Raw genomic sequence first — 26,557 nt, 5'->3', positions numbered from 1 at the left:
AAGAACAAGAAGAACAAGAACAAGAACAAGAAGAACAAGAAGAAGAAGAAGAACAAGAAGAAGAAGAAGAAGAAGAAGAAGAACAAGAGGAAGAACAAGAACAAGAACAAGAAGAAAGAAGAAGAAGGAGGAGGAGGAGGAAGAGGAGGAGGGGGGAGGGGGAGGAGGAAGAGGGAGAAGATGAAGAAGAAGAAGAAGAAGAAGAAGAAGAAGAAGAAGAAGAAGAAGAAGAAGAAGAAGAAGAAGNGAAGAAGAAGAAGAAGAAGAAGAAGAAGAAGAAGAAGAAGAAGAAGAAGAAGAAGAAGAAGAAAGAAGAAGGAGGAGGAGGGGGAGGGGGAGGAGGAAGAGGAAAAGGGAGAAGATGAAGAAGAAGAAGAAGAAGATGAAGAAGAAGAAGAAGAAGAAGAATCAGAATCAGATGGAGAGTGTTAGAGGGAGACACCCCAACCCCCAACATTAACTTGTGCCTCCCACGCATGTCCACACATCAACACAAGTGAAAAGACTTTTTTTTTAAAAAGCAGATATCTAGGCCTTAATCACTTGAAACAATCCCACTAAAATCAGGGACTAGACAAGGCTGCCCACTTTCTCCCTATCTATTCAATATAGTACTTGAAGTCCTAGCCAGAACAATTAGACAACAAAAGGAGATCAAAGGGATACAAATTGGAAAGGAAGAAGTCAAAATATCACTATTTGCAGATGATATGATAGTATATATAAGTGACCCCAAAAATTCCACCAGAGAATTCCTAAACCCAATAAACAACTTCAGTGAAGTAGCTGGATATAAAATTAACTCAAACAAATCAGTAGCCTTTCTCTACACAAAGGATAAACGGGCTGAGAAAGGAAGTAGGGAAACAACACCCTTCACAATAGTCACAAATAATATAAAATACCTTGGTGTGACTCTAACTAAGGAAGAGAAAGATCTGTAAAAAAAACTTCAAGTCTCTGAAGAAAGAAATCGAAGATCTCAGAAGATGGAAAAAAATCTCCCATGCTCATGGATTGGCAGGATTAATATAGTCAAAATGGCTATCTTGCCAAAACCAATCTACAGACTCAATGCAATCCCCATCAAAATTCCAACTCAATTCTTCACAGAGTTAGAAAGGGCAATTTGCAAATTCATCTAGAATAACAAAAAATCTAGGATAACAAAAACTATTCTCAACAATAAAAGAACTCTGGTGGAATCACTATGCCTGACCTCAAGCTGTACTACAGAGCAATTGTGATAAAAACTGCATGGTACTGGTGCAGTGACAGACAGGTAGATCAATGGAATAGAACTGAAGACCCAGAAATGAACCCACACACCTATGGTCACTTGATCTTTGACAAAGGAGCTAAATCCATCCAGTGGAAAGAAGACAGCATCTTCAACAAATGGTGCTGGCTCAACTGGCAGTTACCATGTAGAAGAATGTGAATTGATCCATTCTTATCTCCTTGTACAAAGCTCAGATCTAAGTGGATCAAGGAATTCCACATAAAACCAGAGACACTGAAACTTATAGAGGAGAAAGTGGGGAAGAGCCTTGAAGATATGACCACAGAGGAAAGATTCCTGAACAGAACAGCAATGACTTGTGCTATAAGATCAAGAATCGACAAATGGGACCTCATAAAAATTGCAAAGCTTCTGAAAGGCAAAGGACACCGTCAATAAGACAAAAAGGCCACCAACAGATTGGAAAAAGATCTTCACCACTCCTAAATCTGATAGGGGGCTAATATCCAATATATATAAAGAACTCAAGAAATTGGACTCCAGAAAACCAAATAACCCTATTAAAAATGGGGTACAGAGCTAAACAAAGAATTCTCAACTGAGGAATACCAAATGGCTGAGAAGCACCTGGAAAAATGTTCAACATCCTTAATCATCAGGGAAATGCACATCAAAACAACCTTGAGATTCCACCTCACACCAGTCAGAATGGCTAAGACCAAAAACTCAGATGACAGCAAATGCTGGCAAGGATGTTGAGAAAGATGTATACTCCTCCATTGCTGGTGGGATTGCAAGCTGGTACAACCACTCTGGAAATCAGTTTGGACAACCACTCTGGAAATCAGTTTGGTGGTTCCTCAGAAAATTGGATATAGTTCTACAGGAAGATCCAGCAATACCTCTCCTGGGCATATACCCAGAAGATGTTCCAACTTGTAATAAGGACACATGTTCCACTATGTTTATAGCAGCTTTATTTATAATAGCCAGAAGCTGGAAAGAACCCAGATGTCCCTCAACAGAGGAATGGATACAGAAAATACGGTACATTTCCACAATAGAATACGTCACAGCTATTAAAAACAATGAATTTATGAAATTCTTAGACAAATGGATGGATTTGGAGGGTATCATCCTAAGTGAGGTAACCCAATCACAAAAGAACACACATGATATGCACTCACTGATAAGTGGATATTGGCCCAGAAACTCAGAATCCTTCTTAGAAGGGGGAACAAAATACCCATGGAAGGAGTTACAGAGACAAAGTTTGGAGCAGAGACTGAAGGAACAACCATCCAGAGACTGCCTCACTTAGGGATCCATCCCATAAACAACCACCAAAACCCAGACACTATGGTAGATGCCAACAAGAGCTTGCTGACAGGAGCCTGATATAGCAGTCTTCTGAGAAGCTCTGCCAGTTCCTGGCTAATACAGAAGTGGATGCTCACAGTCATCCTTTGGACGGAGCACAGGATCCCCAATGAAGGAGCTAGAGAAAGTTCCCAAGGAGCTGAAGGGGTTTGCAGCCCCATCGGAGGAACATCAATATGAACTAACCAGTATCCCAGAGCTCCCAGGGACTAAACCACCAATCAAAGAAAACACATGGAGGGACTCATGGCTCTAGATGCATATATAGCAGAGGATGGTCTAATTGGTCATCAATGGGAGGAAAGGCCCTTGGTTCTGTGAAGGTTCTATGCCCCAGTATAGGGGAATGCCAGGGCCAGGAATGGGAGTGGGTGAGTTGGGGACCAGGGGGAGGGGGAGGGGATGGGGATTTTTGGAGGGGAAACTAGGAAAGGGGATAACATTTGAAATGTAAATAAAGAAAATATCTAATTTTAAAAAGTGAGAAAAAAAGATGTGAGAGAGAAAAAAAGAAAAGATAATTAAATCAAAGTCACCAGTAGACACTTCTCAGCACTAGCCTCAGAGAAAAGCCCCCTGACCCAACAGCTAAGAGTTTTTAACATCCCCATTTTCTGGATGAAGTGGGCCTTTCCACTTCAGTGAGAAGCGGCCACAGGTGGAAGGCACACTCAGGTCATCTGACGCATATTTTTTTCTTGACTAGTGGCAATTTTAACAACTCAGCAAATTGTAGGTAACTAGTAGTGATATAAAACAAAACAAAAAAGGTTCTTGTCTATAGACATGCAAATTACATGTTGCTTTTGAAAACTGATTTTTTTTCCTTTTTGGAGGGGAAAAGGTTCTTTGTGTGTTCACTTCATTTCATTATCCCCGATGACCTATAAATGAGTCTGTTCTACAAAGTTCTCACTGCATACCCTTGACTGGCCTGAAACTTGATGTGGCCATGAATTTGACTAGCCAACAGCTGAGACTAACCATGTGCCACCATAGCTGGACTTCATAGTTTGTTTTTTTAGGTCCTGTTGTTACATGTGCCTAGTTCCCTAAATGATCATTGAGTTAAATAAAATTCTGAACACAAGTTCCATGTTCTTTTCTTTTTTTTTCTTTCTTAAAAAAAAAAAAATCAACTTGAGCATGTCAATGGTGTTTCCTTCTTTTTCTCTTAAGCGCTGCATCGCCCCAGAGAATTTTCTGAGAAAAGAATTCCCACCTGTGCTGCCCTTCCACCCTGCCCCAAACATCTGACCAGAAGCGCCTAGAGAACAGAAGAACAAGCAGAGATGCTGTTTACTTTGTTTGATTTTTCTTACGTGCATGTGTGTGCTTGCCCACGTGTATGTCTGGGCTCCACATGAGTGTCTGGTGCCTACAGAGGTATCAAATCCCCTGGGACTGGAGTCACAGACAGCTGTGGGCCACATACAGATGCAGGAGATTGAACATGGATCCTCTGGAAAAAGCTGGCCATGGCTCTTTAACACCAGGGCCACCTCTCCAGCCCTGGGGCTGTATTTGTAATTAGACGAAGGCAATAAAATAACATAAGATAGAAATGAGGAACCCCCTTTCCTCTGGCGGCGGCCATCAGGTGAGCCAAGATGGGTGCATACAAATACATCCAGGAGCTATGGAGGAAGAAGCAGTCCGACATGATGCGCTTTCTTCTGAGGGTCCGCTGCTGGCAATACCGCCAGCTCTCTGCCTGCACAGGGCTCCCCGCCCCACCCAGCCTGATAAAGCTCGAAGACTGGGGTACAAGGCTAAGCAAGGCTGTCATTTACAGGATTCGTGTCCGCTGTGGTGGTCATAAACGCCCAGTTCCTAAGGGTGCAACTTACGGCAAGCCTGTCCACCATGATGTTAACCAGCTGAAATTTGCCCGAAGCCTTCAGTCTGTTGCTGAGGAGAGAGCTGGGCGCCATTGTGGGGCTTTGAGAGTCCTGAATTCCTACTGGGTTGGTGAAGATTCCACATATAAATTTTTTGAGGTTATCCTCATTGATCCGTTCCATAAAGCTATCAGAAGAAATCCTGACACCCAGTGGATCACCAAACCAGTCCACAAACACAGAGAGATGCGTGGGCTGACATCTGCTGGCCGAAAGAGCCGTGGCCTTGGAAAGGGCCACAAGTTCCACCACACTATTGGTGGTTCCCGCCGTGCAGCCTGGAGAAGGCGCAATATTCTCCAGCTCCACCTTTACGCTAATAAACGTGATATTTGTAAAATTCATATCCAATAAACAATTTAGGACAGTCAAAAAAAAAAAGAAGAAGAAGAAGAAATGAGGAAACCCCTGGCTGCATATTGGACCTCCATCCACTCTTAGTTCTTCCTCCTTTGAGTATCTGGCAGTTCATGAAAGCCTCCACATTCTAGGATCGTCCGTTTTACTTTTTAAAAGTTTTTTTTTAATTACATTTTTACCTATCAAAAGGTGGGGGGGAGCAGGGGTCAGAGTGGGTCTCCAAGCAGGCACTTCCTTAGAACTCCATTACTTTGAAAACCACGAAGCGTAGCCCACTCTGACCCCTTCCAGTGTCGAACTTACACGGAGATCACAGGCTGGAATTGCAGGTGTGATCACGGGCGATACCTGGCTGGGGTTTTACTCTTGATTTCGGGCTGGAAAGGGATTTCAGAGAGTAGTGTTCGGCGTGATGGTGATGGAGCCATGGAGCGGGTGCCGGGGTGAGGAGGGGCAGCCACTGGGAGTTTGTGGGGCTCCAGCTCTGCATCTTGTACCCTCGGTGGTGACGTTGACAGAACTTGGCATAGAGCCAGGCAGCAAAGCCTCTGCAGAAGTGGCCAGAGGCCAGTTTATAACATTCTCAAAGTGAGGTAACTGCACGGAGGGGCCAAAGACAGTTACAGCTCTTTTGCCAACGCCCATTCTCCATGGATGGGAGCCTCAGAGGGCGATACTTCCAGCTTCCATAAGAAATGAAATGCCAAGAGCTTTATACAAAGCTCAGGAAAGGCATTGCCTATGGCCATGACCCTTCCTTAGAGCTCACCAGAGGGTCACCTCTCTGCCCTGCTGGAACATGAGCATCCAGGCACCACGGTGAGGGCTGTAGACACAGGAGGTGTCACCAGATTCACATACGTGGGGATACAGGGGTCAGTTTCAGTCTCCAACTCGGCCCATTCTCCCTGATTCTACTCAGGGATGTGTGGCTATCTGACTGTGTGGGTGAATGGCTGAGAAGAAGGGTGAATGATGAGTACGCTCTGGGGAAGCAAACTCAAGACGCTTTGTAAGTTGGTCGACAGGAAATCACCACTACTGGCTTCAGTTAGGGGAACTCATCATAGCAGCTAGGAGTGAGGTCACCCCACCCAAGTTTAGATCAGTGGAGTTACCAACTCCTCCCCCTAATGAGCTCTCTATCGAAAGGCTCAAATCCATGCCCGGAACTGTATTAGTGAGTTTAATGATCTTCGTTTGGGGCTGGGAATATAGCTCAGTGGTACCATGCTCACCTATACATGCAAGGCCCTGGGATTCAAACCCAGTACCATGAAAGTAAAGAAATAAATGATTGGTCTGGCGTCCTAATAGCTCTAGCAAGAGACAGCCTTTGAAGGCTGAGCTGATTTGGTCACATCCTTTTGCCTGCTCCCTGGGCCATTTCCCTTTGATAATCCTATAAAACCTAGGACTGACAGCTATTTCAGCAAGAATCCACCTCCCACTCTCCACCCCTCGCCCACCCCACTCCCACCCCCATCCCCTCTGCCCGCACCACGACTGCCCCCTGGCGGCCAGGGGCAGGTGCGCCCTCTCCGGGCCGCTGGAGGGCAAGTGCGCGTGCGCACAGGTGAGCTACTACCGCCCGGTCCTTGAGCTTGGCCACCTGCCTGAGAAACTTGTGGTTGGTTGTCGCCCTCGGATCGTTTCCGGGCCGGGACAGGAATCCGGCCATGAAAAATACTTCGGGACACCGTGAGCCCCGGACCCGTCCGAGAGAAAGAGACCCGGACCGGCGCCCGCACCCGGACCGAGACCGCCACGTCGAGCGGTCGCGGGACCGAGGCGGGGACAGGCACAGGGAGAGGAACGGTGACGTGAGAGGAAACGGGGACCGTCAGGCGGGCCGAGAACAGAGAAGGGACCGAGACCAGCGCCAGGACAGACACAGGGACGCGAGCCATCGCGCATCCGAACAAAGAGCCTTGGAGAAGTCCCGTCAAAGCCGTGCGCCGCCCGAGCCCTGGGGACCCAGTTGGGACGCAGCCCCGACTCCGGGACCCGCACCCTGGGGGCCCCCAGAGCTGTCGCAGAAGCATGGCCTCGGGCGCCGCGGGTTGGAGAGGTGAGGGGTGCACCTGCTAGGGATCAGGGACCGCCGGGGGTGGAGGAGAGATGACATTACGACGTCCCAACCCTATGTTTGAACTTGGTTACCAAAGAAAAAGTGGGAAAGCCTGAGAACCAGAGGAAGGAGGAGAGTTTCAGGACCGAAACTGGAACGGTTTAGAAGGCTAGGTAGGTGGGGCTAGCCTGAGGGCCACAGACTCTTAAGTCTTGTTCCCTAGTTTTCCCTCTATACCTTTCAAAGTCCAGCTTCCAGGTATCGGGGGACTGAATAAAGTTAGCCCAACGAAGAGTTAATAGTTGGACTCGCTCTTCCTGACAAGGCTATATACACGCAGCAGACTGCTAGCAGAAGCTGAAGTTTTAAACGCGAAACTAAGCCCACCTAAAAGTTCTCAGGTGATGTGTAACAAAGTCAGTGAGGTCTTTCTCAGCAGCTTGTTTCAGACCGTAGGTTTGTTTAAACCCCACCTCATGAATGGACGAACTTGGTCTGTAGGTCCCGAAATTCCCCTGTGTCTTGGAAGGTTTTGCGAATGAGGGTAGAAAGGACTAGCAGGGGACCGGTCGCCATACCCCCTCCTAGAGACTTAGGGCACCATCCAGTTCCGCAGATGTGGAACCAGGCTCTGGGGAGTGAGTAAATAGAATAAAAGAGGTGTCCCTGAGGGCAAAAAGTGTGTGTGTGTGTGTGTAGTTGTCAAAACGGTGCATTCTTTTCCCTGGAGACAACTCTTCTAGCTGATGATCCCCAGCCTCTGCCATTAGACTTCCACACATCAGGGAAAGCTGCTATCATGAGTTTATGTTACATTACCTAAAGCCAACTCACCTCGCGAAAGCTGCGCTCAAATTTGGGCTGCTCTTTCAGTCTTTGACACTAGCTATTGTTTCCCTGGCTGCACCCATCTTGGACTGCAACCACAGGAGTAGAAAAACAAGAGGTACATTTGTGCATTTCCTCTTAAAACCAGAGTCCTCATTACCCTGCCTCACCCCAGAGTGAATAAAAGACATGCAATTGCTCGTGGCTTATTTAAAGGTTTAAGGCCAAAGGGCAGCTTCTCTCTGTCTGCTCTCCTTCTAAGCATTTATTGGAGGGAGGGAATGCAGGGACCCACATGCAGTAACTTACTGTCAGCGTTCAGAGACTGACTGGCAGTGAAAACAGCCACCAGAGGCTCAGGATGCCAAGGAAGGTGACCTAGAGCTGAGTTCTGTGGAAGGAAGACAGAAGACAGTAGAAGGCGATTCAAGTAGAAAAACAGCTTCTTCCGTGCCCCAGAAGCCTGGGTTGTTTAGGGGTGGAGGGCAGCTCACTGCGGCTGGCTCGGTACGCCTAGGTCGTAAGTGTGCACAGTACCAGAGTCTCCTGTGTGCTGATGAAAGGTTTAAAGATTTCAAACCAAAGAGAGACAGGGTGGCTTCTATGTCCCCAAAGCAGAATGCAGCCTCTTGTTGAATCTTGGGCAGAGCCTGGCATATGTTAGGCAAATGGAAACAGAAGGTGCCGGGGTGGCCAAAGGAGAGATATCAGTAAGATATCAAAAGTAGATGGCTGGATGTGGTAGTACATGACTATAATCTCAGCTAGTGGAGGTTAGAGGCAAGAGAATCAGGGGCCAAAGGTCAAGCTCGTTATTGAGAGTTCCAATACCACTGGCCATGGCAGCACACACGACTGTGACCTAGCTCTTGGGAAGCTGAAGCAGGAGGATCACATGTTTGAGGCAAGCCTAGGCTTCATTCTGTGAAATTTTTCAAAAAAAAAAATAAATGAAGGCCTAATATTAAACAAACCGTTGAGTTACAGGCCTGTCCCTAATGTCTCTGCGCTCCTTGGTTGCAGCGAACGGGCTTTGGAAAGATACGTGCCAACCTACTCCGTGCCTGCTCTCCAGAAAGAGGAATATTACCAGTCGGAAGCGGAGGGACTCCTGGATTGCCACAAATGCAGATACTTGTGCACAGGGAGAGGTGAGCCTTGGGGGACCCTGTCGAACCATTTCTATTGCAAATGGCTTGAGGAGAGGCAAGGTGGCAGGTGGAGGGATGAGCGCTGGTGAGTTGGCAGATCGTTCAGTTTTTCCTCTTAGGTTCCATTTCCATGTTGCATGGAGTTCTTGCTCAAGAAAGAAAGAAAGAAAGAAAGAAAGAGAGAGAGAGAGAGAGAGAGAGAGAGAGAGAGAGAGAGAGAGAAAGAAAGAGACAGAGACAGAAAGAAAAGAAAGAAGGAGGGAAAGAAGGAAAGGGAGGAAGGGGAAAAAAGAAAGAACAGAAGAGAAGAAAGAATACAGGAAGGTCTGAACTCTGCCATGAGGCTCTCCCCACACTTATCCAATGTGCATGCGTAGCTCTGAGCTTGGCTCAAGCTCGCTTCCCCTTCCCAGCCGGCTGGTGAAACTTTGTACTTTCAATGTGCTGTAAGCTGCCTGTGGTGGCCACTGGCTCCTCTTCCATAGCCAGCTGAGGCCACAGAGGGAACATGACCCCAGCAGGGTTCATCCTCAAACCAAACGTACAGGCAGGGTGGTCTTCTCAGAGAGCTGACGCCCAATCAGTCACTGGCTTTCACTCTTCATTGCCTGAGATGCATAGTAAGAACATATATTACATTAAGAACAAGTTCACAGCCTAGCATGGTGTCTTACGTGCCCATAATCCCAGCCGAGGCAAGATTGCTGTGAGTTCTCCACCATCGTGGGCGGCAGAGGAAGACCCTGTCTCAAATAATAAACAACACATCAAGTCACAGAGAAAAACAAAAATCTCATGAAACTACTCAGCCCTTATGCACACCCAGTGCATTAATATTTTCTCTTTCAGTAAAAGCAAAAGCCAGGGACCAGTGTGATGGCTAAGGGGTGCCTGCAGCCAAGCCTGTCAGCCTGAGTTCAATCCTTGGGACCTACTTGGTAAAAGGAGAGAACCAGCTTCCCCAAGTTGTCCTCTGACCTCCACACACATGCCATATAGACAAGCCAAATTTAAAAAGGAGTAAAACTCAAGCGTGTGGTCAGTGGGTGTAGGAGGGCCAGGAGTTCAAGGCCAGCCGGAGCTGTAGGAGACTGTGTCTCAACTTAAACAAAACCCAACAAAACAAAATCAACATACTGAGCATTTAAAACTTACAGTTAAAACTTACTCCCAGGTTCTCAGCTCAGCCCAGGTCCAGGCCTTGCCAGCCAGGAGGAAACTCTGGTTTGTCAGGGTGAACTCCTCGCAGGCAGGCTGCCCATGACTAAGAGAAGAAACATCCCAGCCTGGGGGGGGGAGGGGTGGGAGGGGAGGCGGGGATCACGGACCCACAGCTGAAGCTGTGTCACAGGGAGGAAGGAGTAGCAATTATAAGATTATGAAGAGCTCTGCTGAAAGGCCTCTCTGCCACCTGAGCGCGGGAATCTTCATCACCTACTTTACATACCGTTCTGCCACAGAGATGCCTTTAACAACCCCTGAGGCTCAGAGAGGCCCAGCAAGTTACCCAGGTCCCACAGCCATTAAGTAAAGGCCCTGGAACTGAAACTTGGAGCCCCAGCCTAAGGCATCGAAGTGTTTCCTGGCAGAACGTTCTTCTCTTGGTACTGTAAATAACAGGAACAAGCCAGAGGCTGCTGGCTAACAGGTTTCTTTCTAGGCTTTCTTTTTCTTTTCTTTTCTTTTCTTTTTTTTTTTCTGCGATTGATTTACCAAGAGGAAAAAACAGGGCCTGTACTTCTTACCAAAACACACCTATATTTAGGCTTGATTGCTTCTGGCTTTTTGGCTTTGAGCCTAGCGGTTGGGAATGGAAGTCCCGGATTGGAGAGCTTGGAGATGGGGGATGGGGAGGGGTGGGGTTTGAGAACAGAGGAGGCGGGGCAGGGGTGTGTGTGAAGTTCAGAGCTCCAGGCAGGTGCACAGAGGAGCACTGTTCGGAGAGACACAGCCCTGTGCATCAGGGCTGGCTAGAGCAGGAAAGATGAACCTGGACGCAGGTCAGCTGATGGCTTTTGAGTCCACATTAGAGTGGATCCTTTGTGGCTTTTTCTTTGTCGGTGAAACCACCACGTCATCTCCCCACCCCTACCCCCACCCCAATCCCTCCCAGCAAACAAGTCACCCCGCAGTCCTCTGGGGACTGTGGTTCAGCCCTATAAAGTTCAATGAGATCCTGAGACCAACAGAAAGAGATAGGCCCTAACCACTTTTGCCAGAAAGAAATCTCAGATTGAAACATCTTCAGGGACTGGAACTAAAGATGAGATTGACAGACAGCAGGTGCTTTCAATCACCACCCGCTCGAGGCTTCCCTTGACCCCGCCCCTAGCCTGCGTGGGTGTGGGTTCTGTTTATTCGCAGTATGGAGGGCCCCGTGTAGAGTAGAGCTAGTTCCGGATTAGAAGATGTGAGTCTCAGCTCATTTGCATATGGAACACTCCTCCCTCCCCACTCCTCTTGTCCTTACCCTCTGGGTTCTAGAAGCTTAGTCCTTAAACCACAGCGGTTTGTATTTACTAAGAGCTTTCTGGCCATTATTGCTAAGTGTCTCTGAAAGTCTAATTTTACAGTCAGGCATGGAGGCACACAGCAGCAGTCCCAGCTGGTTCCGCTACACAGGAGGCTGAGGTTGGAGGTCATTTGAGTCCATGATTTAGATGAACCAATGACAACATAGTGAGACCGAGACCAGTAGTCGCAAAACAACAGACAAGGATGCTGGGTGGGAACATACTTGAAATTCTAGCACTTGGAGAGGCTGAGATGGGAGAGTTAACAAGTTTCAGGGGAGCCTAGAAGATGCTTTCTCAAAAGACTAAACTAAAATTTTAAAAAAAAATTTTTTTCCTCCCAATTTAAACTGTTACCCCCTCCCTCCCCACTCCCCATTCCCCCTCCCTCTTGTATATGAGTGTGTGCAACTCAACGCCAGCATCATTCCTCAAGTGCAGTCCACCTTGGGTTTTGAGGCAGGGTCTCTCATTGACCTGAGACTTACCCACAGGTGCAGCCAGGATATTACATGCGGCGGATCTCTCCAGTGCCTGGAATTGGGTCTTCTGTAGTCCAGAGTGCTGGTCTTTGGCTCGGAACCTCCTCCCGGGTGTCGTTGTTGAGGGTATTTTGGGTTTGCATTTCAAAGGGACAGTTTCATAAGAGGAATTTGATCCCGCCCCCGTCCATGTTGTGTAGCTTTGTCTACATACATACAACAAGAAATGGTGCTGTGGTTTAAAACATAATAACTGAACAAAACAGCCCCGGGGAGTGGAGATCAAGGGTCATGGTCTCGGAGGTTTTAGCCATGAAGATGGGGAGTCTGTGGGATCAGTTCATTTCCTGGCTGCGGGGAAGCAGAGGCAGGGGAGGGGACAGGGATGAGGAGACTTTCTGCAGTGGAGTTCCTCCCTTCCATTTTTTTGTTCCATCTAGCATATTGGTTGGCGCTGCCAGCATTAGGTGGGGAGGGGAGAGTTTTAAGCTTCTGACCTCTCTGGAAAGGTCACAGACACCCTCAGAAGCTCATTGTCCTAGCCTCCGAGGTTCTTGTCAGCTCAGGTTGACAGTCACCACCAACCATCATACTCTCCCCAGCCAAGAGGGGAAGGACAGGGACCATGTTGACAGTGCATTAGTTTCTGATCTCCTGAGAGGGTCACGGTAGAAACTTGTGTGGGCGCTTTTTCTAATTTATATTCTCAAGCTCTTCTTTTTAATAACTAATGCCTTGATATAGTACCGGTTGGATCTGAACTGGGGTTAATTCGAAAGGGGATCCAGGGACTTGCCTGAGCCAGAGGTTGGACGACTGCCCTGGGAAGAATGAGTGTCAGGGAAGGCCTGTGAGCCTGGTGCTTTTGTTTTAAGGATGACAATTGATCTACATAGCCCTGCTTATTTTGTGAACCTACTAAGTCTAACAGAGGAGGAAGGAACTCCATAGGACTCTAGGCCTTCTGCTGTTTCACTAGGAAATGTTCTCTGGCAGGAGGTGAGGCCCTGATTTCCCATCCCTTGTAACACACACACACACACACACACACACACACAAATTATCACATCACAATGTACTGGAGAAACCTAAATGTCCCTTTGTCCCACTGAAGTTGTTAAATTCACTGCCGTGCCAGGAATACTGGCTTGCACTTGTAACCCCAGAATGGAAGGATCAAGAGTTTCAGGCTAGCCTGTGCTACATGGTGAAACTACTTTGAATACTTTTTACATTTTTTAATGTTCTGAAGCAGGGCTGGAGAGATGTCCCGGGGGTTGACAGTGCTTGCTACTGTGTCATAAGGACCGGCACCACATCAAGTGGCCCAGAAATGGCTGAAACTCAGCTCCTTCTGTTTTTTTGTGGGTTTTTTTTGGGGGGGGGGGACTTTCACACACATGCATATACAATCACACACACACAAATAATAAAAATTAGAAATAAATCTATATGGTAGATCTATGTTTACTGACATATAAAAATATATTTAGAATTGAAATTTAGATTTACTGAGATAGAAAAAGTATGTGTATCTATAGAGGAGGGTGGCTCTCATATAATCCAGGCTAATTTCAAGTTTACTATGTAGTTGAGGCTAGCCAAGAACTCCTGACCTTCCTGCCTCTGCCTCCCAAGTACTAGGATAGCAACCGTGTACCACCATGCCTGTTATTTTATGTGGGTGCTGGGAACTGGTTCTCGTGCTTACAAGGTGAACACTTTACTGACAGCCATCCCCACTTGGCTTATTTGAACGTTATGCTTTTCAGTCAAAAGGATTTGAAGAAAGCACAGGTCCCCACTGCCATCTAACACTAACTGGGCAGCCCCTTTACTGCCCACTGGGGCAGAGAAAGGAAGCAGTGGGCTGAGAGCTTCCTGGGAAGGATGAACCTTGAGATGAAAGCGTCTCCTAGCAACCGCAGCATCTCCAAACAGTAACGCCCTTTTCTTGCAGCCTGCTGCCAGATGCTGGAGGCTCTGCTGAACTTGCTGATCTTGGCCTGCAGCTCTGTCTCTTACAATTCCACGGGGGGCTACACGGGCATCACCAGCCTGGGGGGGATTTACTACTACCAGTATGGAGGGGCCTATAGTGGCTTTGACGGTGCGGACGGGGAGAGAGCCCAGCAGTTGGACGTCCAGTTTTACCAGCTCAAGCTGCCTACGGTCACTGCAGCCATGGCCTACAGCGGAGCCCTCATGACCTTCTCCTGTCTCACCCTCCTCGCGGGTGCCTTGCGGGTCCCTTGGCACTGTCCACTATGGCTGGTGATTGAGGGCTTAATGGATGCACTCATTGCTGGGGCCTATGTTCCAGGCTTGTACTTCTTCTTCCAACACCTCTCTGCCGCCTATAGCTCAGATGTGTGCAAGGAGAGGGAGACCCTGTACCAGAGCAAAGGTTATAGTGGCTTCAACTGTGGTGTCCATGGGGGAGATATAGGAGCAGGAGTCTTTGCAGCCATGGCCATTGGGGTCTTTGCCGTGGGAGCTGTCCTGGCCTTTAGGGGTTACCGAAAAGTCAAGAAGCTGAAGGAGAAGCCCACAGAAATGCTTGAGTTTTAGACTTCTAGAATGTTCTGCCACTTATACGTGATAGACGTCACTTTCAACCACAATCATTCATAAGAATTCTTCAATGTGGAACTCACTAATGCTTCCAAAATACCAAGCCAGTGTGGGTATGCCGGGCTTAGCTCCTGGTTGCATGGAGCAGTAAATATTCTCTGTGATAACAAGCTCTGGTTTCTGCAATCCTCTGTGGATGTGGAACTAACAAACAGCATATCAAAACGCCAAACACTGGAGCCAGCCAGGTGGTACAGACTTAGAACCCTATAATCCTAGCACCGAGGCTGAGACAGGAGAATCTTGAGTTCCAGGCTAGCATGGACTGACTACATAGCAAGACTCCGGCTCCAAAGCAGATAATCAGCAACAATGAAGGACTGTAGTAGAGGCTGGGACTCCCAGGAGCAAGGCAAAGTATACTTCATGATCAGGGCAGAAACAATTGCACTGGAAAAGCTACATCAACAGAAGACAGCTCAGTCTCAACTCTCCTAAACTCAGCCCTCTTCAGCAGACACATGGGGCATCTCCAGACTGCGTATCCAAGCCCTACACCCCATTAACTGTATGAATTCTGGGGGATTTCCCCAGAAAAACTTAAGTTTGAGTGGGTGTGTGGTAAGGAAAAGAGAATCAGATTAAGCTTGCTGAGCTGCAAAGAAACCCTTCTACTGGCCCCTGGGAGCGCTCAGTAAGCATTTGTACCTCCCGTAAATGTGCCATTGTATGAAGAATCCAACCCCACAGCTGGTTCAGGATCTGCTCCAAGGAAAAGAATGTGAAGCCCCTTTCCCAACAGAAGAACGTTACTTTTGGCCAGACAACTTCACAGGCTAGATGACCTGTTGAATCATGGCTTGGGACCATCACTGTATATTCTGGTACAAATGACTATGTTCTTTGTTTGATGCAAATCCAAGCATCCCAAAGAAAAAGCTTAACTTGGAGGCAGAGTTCTTCTTTATGTTCATGATACTTTATTCACTTAAACTCCGTCGACTGATGTAGAAGACTTCAGCCTTAGGGACAGAACTGTATACCCGTGTCGTACATGGTTAGAAATTCTCTTGAACACTGTGAGAAGTTTTGCGCAAAGAAAAGGGGGGTGGGGTAAATTTTTCACTCTATAGAGACTATGACTGCACATATTCATTTTATTTTCACAAAAATAAAAAAGATCAAACTGACTTCCTTGCCTTGGATTTTTTTCCCTCCTCAGGATAGTTATGTACAGTGCAAAGACAGAGGTAGATATAGATTTAAACTGGGTGCTATATGGTCAACCAAAAAAAAAAATCAGCTTCCCTCAGAAAGGTGCTGAGGATCCAGTAGGCTGCTGCTTCCACAGACCTTTGTGTGACATCTTTCTGGGGACCTGACCCACACCAACTTGGAAATAAAGTGCAACATCTGCCTTTTCTTCCTTCCCTCTGATGTTCATCTTTGTGCATTAACAGCATGCTTAAAGACAGCTGTCACTTTGAGTAGCTTCACTAAGGCAACTCAGGCTAGCTAGTGCCCGGAATAACACCCTGCAGCCATTCCCTCAACAGACCCAGGATCACTGGATCTAGCAGAAGGCACAGAAGGCTAGATTTCTTCCACTTCAGCCCAGAGATGCATGCTGTGTGTACCAGAAGGAAAGGGCTCCTACTTCCCATCTCTTGTATCAGTACAGTGTTTCTGTTTCTATCGCTGATGGAAGAAAAATCGGGCTTGGGAAAGATGTAGAGTGTGGGAGATAGCCGTCCCCCCACCCCCATGACATCTGGGCTGGTTCGTCGTTTGCTGTACTTACAGAGCCTGGTTGAGGAGTGGGCAGTTAGAATCTAATGTTGAATTTCAAATTAGAGCGATACAGTTTCTCGGCTCTCTGATCCCCACGCTGTCGTGTCCCCTGGATTTTCAGGAATTCATGTGGGCATGCAGAAGACGGGCTCTGCTAGCTGGGTCTGGGGATAGAACTGGCTGCTGTCCCTTGACTGCCTCAATGATAAAGATCACACCATTAGTGTAATGGATAGTTGTGCGCTAATCTCTGGGAAACAGCACGCTTTCAAAGTTCTCTCCATTTCTTCTTGCATTTCATACTACTCTCCGGGAAGCCTTACTGTACATTTATGATTTTCAAGAAATTTTAGTCATGTATTAGTGTCTACAGGAATTGGCCCCAGAATCCCTCCCAATGCAGAAATCTGAGAGTGCTGTGGTCTTCCATATAAAATGGCATGAATGCTATTTGTGTATAACATAACCTCCTGTATACTCTATCTCAGGATTACTTACTCCTACCATAATATAAATGCTATGCAAACAGTTGCTAGGCTGTATTGTTTAGGAGACACTCCTGTCTTTGTTCCATGGTCAGATGCAGTTCAGTCCTCAATGGATTCTCCCAGTGCAGGCGCTGTAAAGGAAGGGCTGGCTGTTCTCCCTTCCTTTTTATCCTTTCCACAGGACTGTGTGGGAGGGAGGCAGAGTGGGTCTGGAGGCTTTAACTTCATTCATCAGATAAAATATCTAAAGCTTAGGAGGACTTTGGAAAACAGGGAAAGAGCAGATACTGGAATCCGGTATTTGAATTTGGGGTTCATTTGCATTCCTCTATGTCTCTCAAAATTCTCATCTCTGCACCCCGAGGATCTGAGGATGATAACCGAACTTTCAGAAGTGCAGCCTGAAGTTTCTGTCGGGAGCCGACGGCAGGGGATCTTAGGCACAAGGTGTTTGGCCTCGACCCACCTGTTGGGTCTCACTGCCTTGTGGAATCTGCAGATCTTTCAGACTTCTAAGAAACTCTCTCCAAGTGAACAGTCCAAGTATCTATTTGTAGAAACCCGGTTGAGCGAACTGGTCCATCCATACAACCAAACTGGAAGTCTCATGATAAGTGATGTAGCCACGCTGCAGACTCATCTAGAGTTGGTGTATAGTAAATGAAACCAGCAAGATGCTTGGTGGTATATGTGCTATATTTAGGGGTGTGTGTGTGTGTGTGTGTGTGTGTGGNGAGAGAGAGAGAGAGAGAGAGAGAGAGAGAGAGAGAGAGAGAGAGAGAAGCACGAAGCTGAATGCTTAAAGAAAGAAGCAGGTGAGCAGATGGCCCAGTGGATAATGTGTTTGCCTCACAACCATGAGGACCTGAGTCCAGAGACTCAGAATGTGTGTCAAAAGCCAGGCTCGGTGGTGAATGCCTGTATCCAGTGCTGGTGAGATGGGGGTGGGGGTGGGGGGCAGAGACTGGTGGGTCCTTGGAACTCACTGGTAGGTAGCTAGCTATTCCAGCCTTTTTGGTGAAGTACCAGATCTGAGACAGACCTGCCTCAAACAGAAGGTGGAAAATACCTGAGGAATGAATGTCACCTGAGGCTGTCCTCTGAACTACCACAAGCATGCAGAGAGACAGAGACAGAGACAGAGACAGAGACAAGGAAGCAGGAGGAGCCTATTAGAAACTTAAAAAACTGCTTGGAGTCCCGGTGACTGGGTCAGAGTCTAAGGCCATCTGGGACACACAGAGAGACTGTACTTTGGGTGTGAGAGATGGAGGACATCGATGAAAATGTTCAGTTTATACTTCATTAGTCTTTGGGTTTGTTTTGTCTTGTTTTTTCACCAACCTTAAATTTGAAATTTCACAAGAAGTCACAAGGGCGGCGTAGCGCAATCTTTTGGGCCCTTCTGCAGCTTTCTGCAGCTGTCGTCTCAAACAAGGATCTCAGATCCAGGAAAACGGCGATCTCCGAGTTGTCACAGATCTCATTTGCTGGCGCACACTCCTCTGTGCAGGATTCCGCGAGGTTTTGTGATTGGTAGATTCTTGTGATCTCCGCAACGGAACCGGAAGCGTTCCATCCCAGCAGACGCCCCTATTGCTTCCTCTTTAAAGCCACATACACCCTCTTCACCCTCTCATCCCATGTAGCCCTGTCCCCGGTCACCACCTGTGTGCCACATCTCCAGAACTCTGTTCCACTGAGACTACTCCACAGATGGAGTCACGCATTATGTCACCCTTTGAGACCAGAACTTCTTTCTCACAATCACCTTGAAACTCACCCAGATCGCTCCCTGTCCATTCCGCTGACCCAGTCACAGACAAGTTCTCCCTGCATTTGGCTCTTACAAATAAAGCTACTACTGTCAAGACTCACCAACGTGTTTTTTGTGTGGACATAAAGCTCTCTTTCTTTTTTTAAATTTTGAAGCTGGCTCTCAGTATGTAGCCCAGGCAGGCCTCCTCCTCAAGGTTCTCCTCAAACTGCCAAGTAGCTTTTTATTTCTTTAGGGTTAATGCCTAAGAGTACAATTGTGGAGCCACACGGTACACACATGTTTAACTGTCTTAACTTCTCTAAGGCAGTTACAGCACTGCATGCTTGTAATCCTAATACTTTGGAGACTGGGGCAGGTAGATAGTGATTTTCTTTTCTTTCTTTCTTTCTTTTTTTTTTTTTTAAAGATTTATTTATTGTTCTATGTAAGTACACTGTAGCTATCTTCAGACACACCAGAAGAGGGCATCAGATCCCATTACAGATGGTTGTGAGCCACCATGTGGTTGCTGGGAATTGAACTCAGGATCTTTGGAAGAGCAGCCAGTGCTCTCAACCGCTGAGCCCGGCATTGATTTTTCTATGTGAATATTTATTTTATGTATATGAGAGTTTTTTGTGTGCACTGTTTGTATATCTGATGCCTGTGGAGATCAGAAGAGGGCACTGGATTCCCTGGAACCAGAATTAAATAGGCCTAAGAGCTGGCGCATGGGTACTGGGAACCCAACCCAGGTCCTCTGTAAGGGCAACAATTACACTTACTGCTGAGCCAACACTCCACCCACCCAGTCAGCAATGATATTTTAAAGTACGTTTTAGAAACAGAACACCTGGGCTGGGGTTGTTCAGCTCATATGTAGAGCACTTCATGCTTGCATCCTGGGTCCCACCACAAGCACTGGGACTTTTTAAAATGACATAGGGTGTTTTGTTTTGTTTTTTAAAGACAAAACCAGGGGGCTGGAGTGATAGCTCAGTGGGATAAGAGCACTGACTGTTCTTCCAGAGGTCCTAAGTTCAATTCCTAGCAACCACATGGTGGCTCACAAGCATCCTCATGGGATCTGATGCTCTCTTCTGGTGTGCATGAAGACAGCTACAGTGTGCTCACATACATGAAATAAATAGATCTTAAAAAAAATAAAAAAGACAAAACCAAGAATGTTGACAATGTTGCTGAGTCAGATCATTTATTTTAAGGATCCTGGGAACCCCTACCTTGATCAGGTGAGTGATCCAACCTTAAACCGGACTCTCTCTTCCCCTAGGTGTGGTGCAGATAATGGAGGTGATTTTGAATGCCATGGTTCTCATATGCATCGTGGCTTCCTATTTTGTCCTGGCCGGATTCAGCGCCAGCTTTGCCAGCGGCAGCGGCTTCGGGAATAACTATTACTCACCTTTTGAGGGCACCGAGTTGGAGCAGGTTCGGCAGCTGGACCAGCAGTACACGATCCTGCGGTCGCCCCTGATCTATGGCGGCGTGGCTGTCTCCCTGGGGCTGGGCGTCCTCACTATGGGCGTTTTACTGCAGGGAGCTAAGAGTCTAAGGAAGCTGCCCGGGAGATGGCTGCTGCTGGAGGCCGCCTTCAGCCTCCTGGCCGCAGTGGGCTACTGCGTCGCCATTGGCTTTTACCTATACGCGGCGTTGCGCATCAATTCCACCGACACTTGCAAAACCAGAGAAAGAGTCTACGCCCGCAAGGGCCTCACCTGGATGAACTGCCAGCTGGCGGGCACCGATGGGGCAGCAGCTACCTTCGCTTGTCTTCTAGTGATTTTATACGCGGCCAGCGTGGTGCTGGCCCTGCGGGCCTACCGAGAACAGAAGCACTACAAAGACAGCCAGGAACAACACAGAAATTACCGTGATGTTCCAGAATACCTGTGGTCCGGGACGCTCTAAGGAGAGCTGGAACCTCCTTTGTTTCTCCCCTACAAGCACAATGTGATTTCCCATACTTGATTCCTAAGCTCCCTCAGGCACCTGAGCAGAGTAAAGTTGTGAAAGGAGACCAATCAGTCTGCTGGACCACTCCAATGAAAGCTTAGGGGGCGGAGGTGGGGCGGGGCGAGACCATTCGTTGAAAATAGGGCTCTTGCCTTGTGGTAAGGCTATAGTGTTAATTAAGTAGGAGACCAGCCACATCAGAGGGTAGGTAGCATGTGCCGTGCTACAGTAGAACTCAAACTGTAAATAACGGTAGTGGTAAACGCATAAAGGCAATGGGGAGGAGGGGCTGGAGAGATGGCTCAGCTGTTAGGGGCACTGGCTGCTCTTGCAGAAGACCCAGGTACCCTTCCCAGTACCCACCGTGTCTCACAATGGTCCTCAAGTCCAGTCTGGGAAAGGAGGGATCCATCGCCCTCTTCTGGACTTCAAGGGCACTGCATGAATGCCGTGTACCTATACGCAAGCACTCATGCATACATACAATTTTACACTTTTTCTTCTTTTTCTTTCTTTTTTTTGGGGGGGGGCAACAGCACACTACTAGGCAGTTGTGGGGCTGGGTTCAAATGAGTAACTCGCAGTGTCCAGGGGAAAATATTTTCCACTAGCTGTGCCATGGTCGTTTGTGGGGAGGAAGGTTATACTGTTGGAATTACCTTTTGATTTTTCTCTTTTAAAATATAAGTCCTTGATGGCCAGAGGGATGGCTCAGCAGGTGAAGGTGCCTGCTGCCAAGCCAGATAGACGGTCTGAGTCTGACCCCTGGGGCCCACATGGTGGAGAATGGACTCCCTCAGGCTGTTCTCCAAGCTGACACCCTGACATCTGCACTCACACCCCATGTAGAAATCGGAAGACAGGGGCTGGAGAGAGATGGCTAGCTGGTGGAGAGCCCTTTACTGCTCTTGCAGAGGACTCTAGGTTCAGTTCCCAGCCCCTAACATAGCAGCTCACAACCATCTGTAACTCCGGCTCCAAGGATCCAAGCTGCCTGAGGGCACAGGCACACAGATCATGCACATGCAGGCAGGCAGGCGAACATCCAAACATAAAATAAAAACGAAGAGATACTTAAGAAATGAGGCAAAGCTCAGGGAGAATTAATCAGGGAAATCTCTATTGTCACCCTTGGCCTGATAGTGACTAGTGTCCCACACTAAGACTTGATAAGTGACAAAGAAACTTTGACAATCGCCAAATCACATGTGTGCCCTACAGCAAAAGACTGGCACCCCCAGGGCACTATTGATTTCTCCGTGTTCCTATATTGTTATCTCTGCCCACCTTGGATCTTTCACTGGATAAGGGAAACTGACTATGTGACCCCAGCCCTGTGTCCTGTTGGCTCCTGGGTGGCAGCTCCTCTTCTGATTAGAACCCATCAGGGAGTAAACTAGCCACACTGCCACACACAAGTCCAGAGTTCAGTGCTAGAAACCCTCTAGCAAACCCGATGGGATTCACTATTTGTCGGGTTACGCTGACTTGTCATCCGTGTGCTACAAATGAGGAGGCAAGGTCCAAGAAGGGCAAGGGCTGATGTTCCTTACCAGCGACTCACTGCAGAACATTATTGTTCAGAGGTGTAGAAATACTTCCTATCTACCATTTTGGCACAGATGACCGAAGCTGTGACTTCTGTTCAATGTTAAACTGCTTTAAACGGGTTAACTTTCCCACAGTCACAAAACCTGTAAGCAGCGGAGATAAGACTTGGACACAGACTAGAGGGATGGCTTAGCAGTTATGAGGATGCTTTCCCCAGCATCCAATCAGGTGGCTCCCAACCTCCTATAACTAAACCTCCAGGGGACCTGCTATCTTCCTCTGGAGTCCACAAGCACACATGCACACAAACGCGCGCGCAGGCGCGCGCACACACACACACACATAATTAAAAAGAAAAATAGATCTTACACACACACACACACCACCACCACCACCACCACCACCACCACCCCCCCCCCACGGCCCTCTGAGTCAGACTAGAGGTGTGTTACAAGTAACAGACAAGTCCTTGTGGCCTTCAGGACACCGTGGAATATCACTGGCACTGGAAAAAGAACTTGAGAGTACCACTTGTGCCACCTCAGCCCATATATCACATGGGACAGAGGTATCAAGAAGTGGGGGTACAGTGTTTGCCTGGCAGGCACACTGAAAGAGCTTAGTGTGCTGCCAAGAAATCAAGTGTTTAAAATGTTAACTCCGGATGAAGAAGAAGCCTGAAAGATGACTTCAACATGGCCTTTACTTGGAGTGAGAGATAGCTGATCTTGTTTGAAATCCACAGACTAGAAGACACTCGGTGAGAGCAGAGATAGCACCAAGTTGGAGGCTTAACTGGATGCTAATTCTCTTGGAAACCAACACTCACCAAGTCTTGGAGTCCTAATGCTCCACTTTAACCTTATGGAAAGAATGCTGACCAGGACTGGTTAGCTACCTGACTCCTGTGTTGCCAACAGCTGTGATATACTTAAGGAACTGTAATGGCTCATAAACCGTTTTCCTCAGCCCTCATTTGACAACTATGCTGCCTATAGTGACGTTTTTTTAAAGTGTCTTACTCGCCCCAAGCCATGGCTGGCTTCAGACTTCTGAGCCTCCTGCCTCCACCTCCTAAGTGCATTTCTTCAACCATAAACTTTAGTGAGTCATATCTGTTGCCATTCCAGCAAAAACGGTGCTATGGATTGGGTGTGGTCTGTGTTCTCTACTGTCACTGAAGCCTTGGCCCGTAAGATGCCTGGTGCTCTTAGAAACATGACTCACTGGTTACGAGGGTTGACCAGGTCTATCTGGCTGAGCGGTGACCCCTTCCTTCTCCACTCTTCCCTGCGTCACTCCAGAAACAAGTCTGCTAGAACTCCCAAGTCAGCTCTTAACCCTGTGAGGCAAACCAGCACCTTCCTCTTCACGAGCTGCCTGGGTCAGACGCTCTGTTATAAGGACACAATGCTGACTCGCAGAAAAAACATATGCGCTATTTTCATTCATTTTGGAGGTCTCCCACGCTCTGGGCCCACACCCACGAAGGATGGGCAGCAGTAACTGGACCTAACAGGAAGTTATAAAGCAAAATGAGGTTGAGAGGGGTAAACTGGAGGGCAAAAGTGGGGAACAGCCACGATCATATTTCCTTGTATACCTGTATGAGGTGCTTAACAATAAAGCAAGCATTTTTTTCACTGCCTTCATGGTGTCAGAAAATAGGTCTTCCATGTTCTTTTTCCCCCGAAGTAGAAAAATGCTAAACATACTTTTAGTAAATAACCTAGTTATATATAATTACAGTTCCTCATAAAAATATTCATAAAGCACAGGCATGGAAAAGATATCCCATTGTATTTTATTTATTGTTTATTATTATTTTTTACAAACAATAGATTTGCTGCAACATGCTCTGGCTCATATTATTGAATTAAAAAATTTAACACATTTCAAAAATATCAAAAATACACTATAATGAGTCTTAGGACTACAATACGACAATGATTGCACAAAAACCATAAGATATGAGCCCACTGTTTGGATGACATCCACTGGCAACAGTGAGAAGACCCGATACAGCATCTGGGAGAGGTGCTTGAGAGTTAGACACAGGGAGTGAATGCTGACTGGCTCATCACCAATGACAGAACACAGCAGATGTGACGCAGCCGCTTCTCTCAGTCTGGGGAGTGCTTGCCCAACCTCGGGGCCAAGTTACTACCTGGAGAGAAAGATTAGCCTGCCTTGGGGAGTCTAAAAGGCTCCACCCAAAGGGAAGTGAAGAGTGACACGGGACAGTTTACAGTGATGCTGCACACATCACCGGATGGCTTGGAGACGGGTTCTTTAGTAGTTGGTACATTTATCAGTAACAGCCAAGTGCTCCCTTATGGAGGTCTCTTCATTAGTAATTATTGAATAGATAGAGAAGGTGAACCTGTGGTTTCCAAGTACCTGCTTTTGCTGAAGGTCTACACAGAAAGAAGAGCACGGTTTGATAGTCACAAGGTTAGCCCAACCTAACTGCCTGGAAACAGCACTCGTGAAACGCACTGTGATAGCACCCAGAGATCACACGCTGCTCGGGCGGCTCTTCTGTCCACCAGGGATCGAGTTCACTGATTATTGCACGTGTATACTCCACAGTAGTGTAGTCAAGCCTCGCTGGTGTCAGGAGTGGCCAGGGATGACTCCATGGTGGCACCACACTTTATTTCCTATCAACACTGTCATTTCCAGTTATCTGTCACTGGGTTAAAACCTTGACTGGGGCCACAGACATTCTGCCAGTGAGCTTCCTGAACTGCACCCAACAGCCGAGTGCTCTTTCTTCAGAAACCCTGTTTGTTTGGTTTTGAGGCTGGGACTCACGTATACCAGACTGGATTTGAACTCTCTGTAGCCAAGGCTAACCCTCATTCCTGATTCTCCTGCTTTAATCTCCCAGGTGCGTGCAGATTTGCAGGTGTGAGCCACTGTGCCACCACACCTGGCCTCAGAGATTTGTTTAAATTAACTGAACGGGAGATGTGGGCAGAGACCAAGAATCATATAGAGGGAGGGTAGGTTCTCTGTGTAAGAAGTAACCTGTCCTCTGACCACCTGGAGAACGTACCCTCTGGGTATGGGGAAGGAATCACACTCACCTGACAGCCTACTCAGATAAAAACATCAGCAAATCACCTCACTGCTACAAGAGGTGTGTATTATGTTTTGGGGAATGGACTATGGCCTTTTAACCCTCTGTTTTTTAATACAGAGTATAATAGGACATGAAAGAAAGACAATTACAAAACCAGAACCATCCATTTTGGTCTGGCCTACAGTGAGGTTTCTCAACACAACCTAAGGAGCCCTGAAAACTCCCCCACAAAGGACACTGGACCCCAGAGTTCCGCTCGCTAACCAGAAGGTAATGTTTATGTTTGTCAAGATCCGTGTAGAACTGAGTTTTGAGGCGACTTTAGTGAATGGGGCGGTAAACAAACAGAGGATAAGAAAACAGTTCACATATAATAAAAAGACAATTGTTCTAAGACTAGACTACCGAAGTGCTGCTTTTCCACATAACTGGTTTCTCATAATCACCACCTCTCGTTCTTCAGCTCAAAGACTCTGCTGAGCAGGAGGCTCTCTGCAGCATCCTCACCTTGTGTTTTTCCTTCACTCTCATTTTCTTTCTTTTTTGTCAAGTTTCCCATATAAAAATAAGGTGGGAACACAAGATGGTGCAATGGTCTCTCCTCCCTGCAGCACACCTACAATCTGTGTAAGTCTCTGGGTCCCCACCTCAAATCAAGCACCTGAGTTCTAACGTTTCCCAGTGACTGACAGAAGGAAGCTGAGTGTCCCGGCCTGGGGGCTCACGTTCAGATTCTTGAGAACTGAATTATTAGGCAGATGCTGCAGTGATAGAGCATCCTCCACCCCCACCCCACCCCCAGTGTAACCACTAACGTGCACATGAGCACAGGGCCTCTGAGGACAGAATTATCTGTCTGCTTTTTAGTATTGCTTTAAACAAAAACTTCCTCCTCAAAAACAAAGGAAAAATAGACATTTTCAATCTTATATTTAACAATTTGTTTCTATAAAGGAAAAATTTTAAAAATGCTCCAATCTATTTTTTTAGTTGTGCAACATTCTAAAAATTCAAAGCACATTTTTCAACTGAGTAAAATCAAGCAACGCCAAAATTTACATCAATAAATAGGAATTAGTTTCCTTAGTAATCTAACGGAAAGAGCAACAGAAATATACAAGAAATGGTCATTTGCTAGAGTTAAGAGGAATGTGAAAAAAAAATTACAGGTTTTCTGTAAGTTTAGCAATCGCTCAGTTGAATACTCTTTCTTCCTCTGTGTTGAGGCCAGCACTTTGAACCATGTCACCATGTCAGGGGACTCAGCAATATTCAGAAGGGCACAGTGCCAAACAACACAGGGTGAGCATTCAACTCAACTACAACATTCTAGAAACATCCTGAGAGAAGGAGGGAGGGAGGGAGAGAGAGAGAGAGAGAGAGAAGAAAGAAAGAAAGAAAGA

General features: G+C 47.1%; 1 protein-coding gene and 1 pseudogene across 2 annotated transcripts; both read left to right on the top strand.

The window, feature by feature from the left end:
* The first annotated feature begins 4,204 nt into the window (after positions 1 to 4,204).
* Positions 4,205 to 4,878, top strand: LOC110300909 (annotated as a pseudogene).
* Positions 4,879 to 6,475: 1,597 nt separating this feature from the next.
* Marveld3 (MARVEL domain containing 3) lies at positions 6,476 to 20,583 on the top strand. Of its 2 annotated transcripts, none has more exons than XM_021170745.1 (3): positions 6,476 to 6,955; positions 8,807 to 8,934; positions 19,833 to 20,583. In XM_021170745.1, the coding sequence occupies exons 1-3, from the start codon at positions 6,564 to 6,566 to the stop codon at positions 20,468 to 20,470; spliced, it is 1,158 nt and encodes a 385-aa protein (XP_021026404.1). In that variant the 5' UTR covers positions 6,476 to 6,563; the 3' UTR covers positions 20,471 to 20,583. The 2 variants fall into 2 exon arrangements, with proteins under 2 accessions (XP_021026404.1, XP_021026405.1); XM_021170746.1 differs by lacking the exon at positions 19,833 to 20,583 and adding an exon at positions 13,890 to 15,690.
* The last annotated feature ends 5,974 nt before the right edge of the window (positions 20,584 to 26,557 follow it).

Source organism: Mus caroli, chromosome 8 (genome assembly GCF_900094665.2).
Source record: "Mus caroli chromosome 8, CAROLI_EIJ_v1.1, whole genome shotgun sequence".
In the NCBI taxonomy this organism is placed as follows: Eukaryota; Metazoa; Chordata; class Mammalia; order Rodentia; family Muridae; genus Mus; species Mus caroli.
The sequence above is the reverse complement of the archived record's forward strand: the minus strand, read 5'-3'. Positions and strand labels throughout refer to the sequence as shown.

Bases quoted from the DNA above. Each gene is read 5' to 3' on its own strand.
- Marveld3 (XM_021170745.1), top strand. From the start codon at position 6,564: ATGAAAAATACTTCGGGACACCGTGAGCCCCGGACCCGTCCGAGAGAA. The intron at 6,956-8,806 runs GTGAGGGGTGCA...CCTTGGTTGCAG, and splicing joins GGGCGCCGCGGGTTGGAGAG to CGAACGGGCTTTGGAAAGAT. The intron at 8,935-19,832 runs GTGAGCCTTGGG...CTCTTCCCCTAG, and splicing joins ATACTTGTGCACAGGGAGAG to GTGTGGTGCAGATAATGGAG.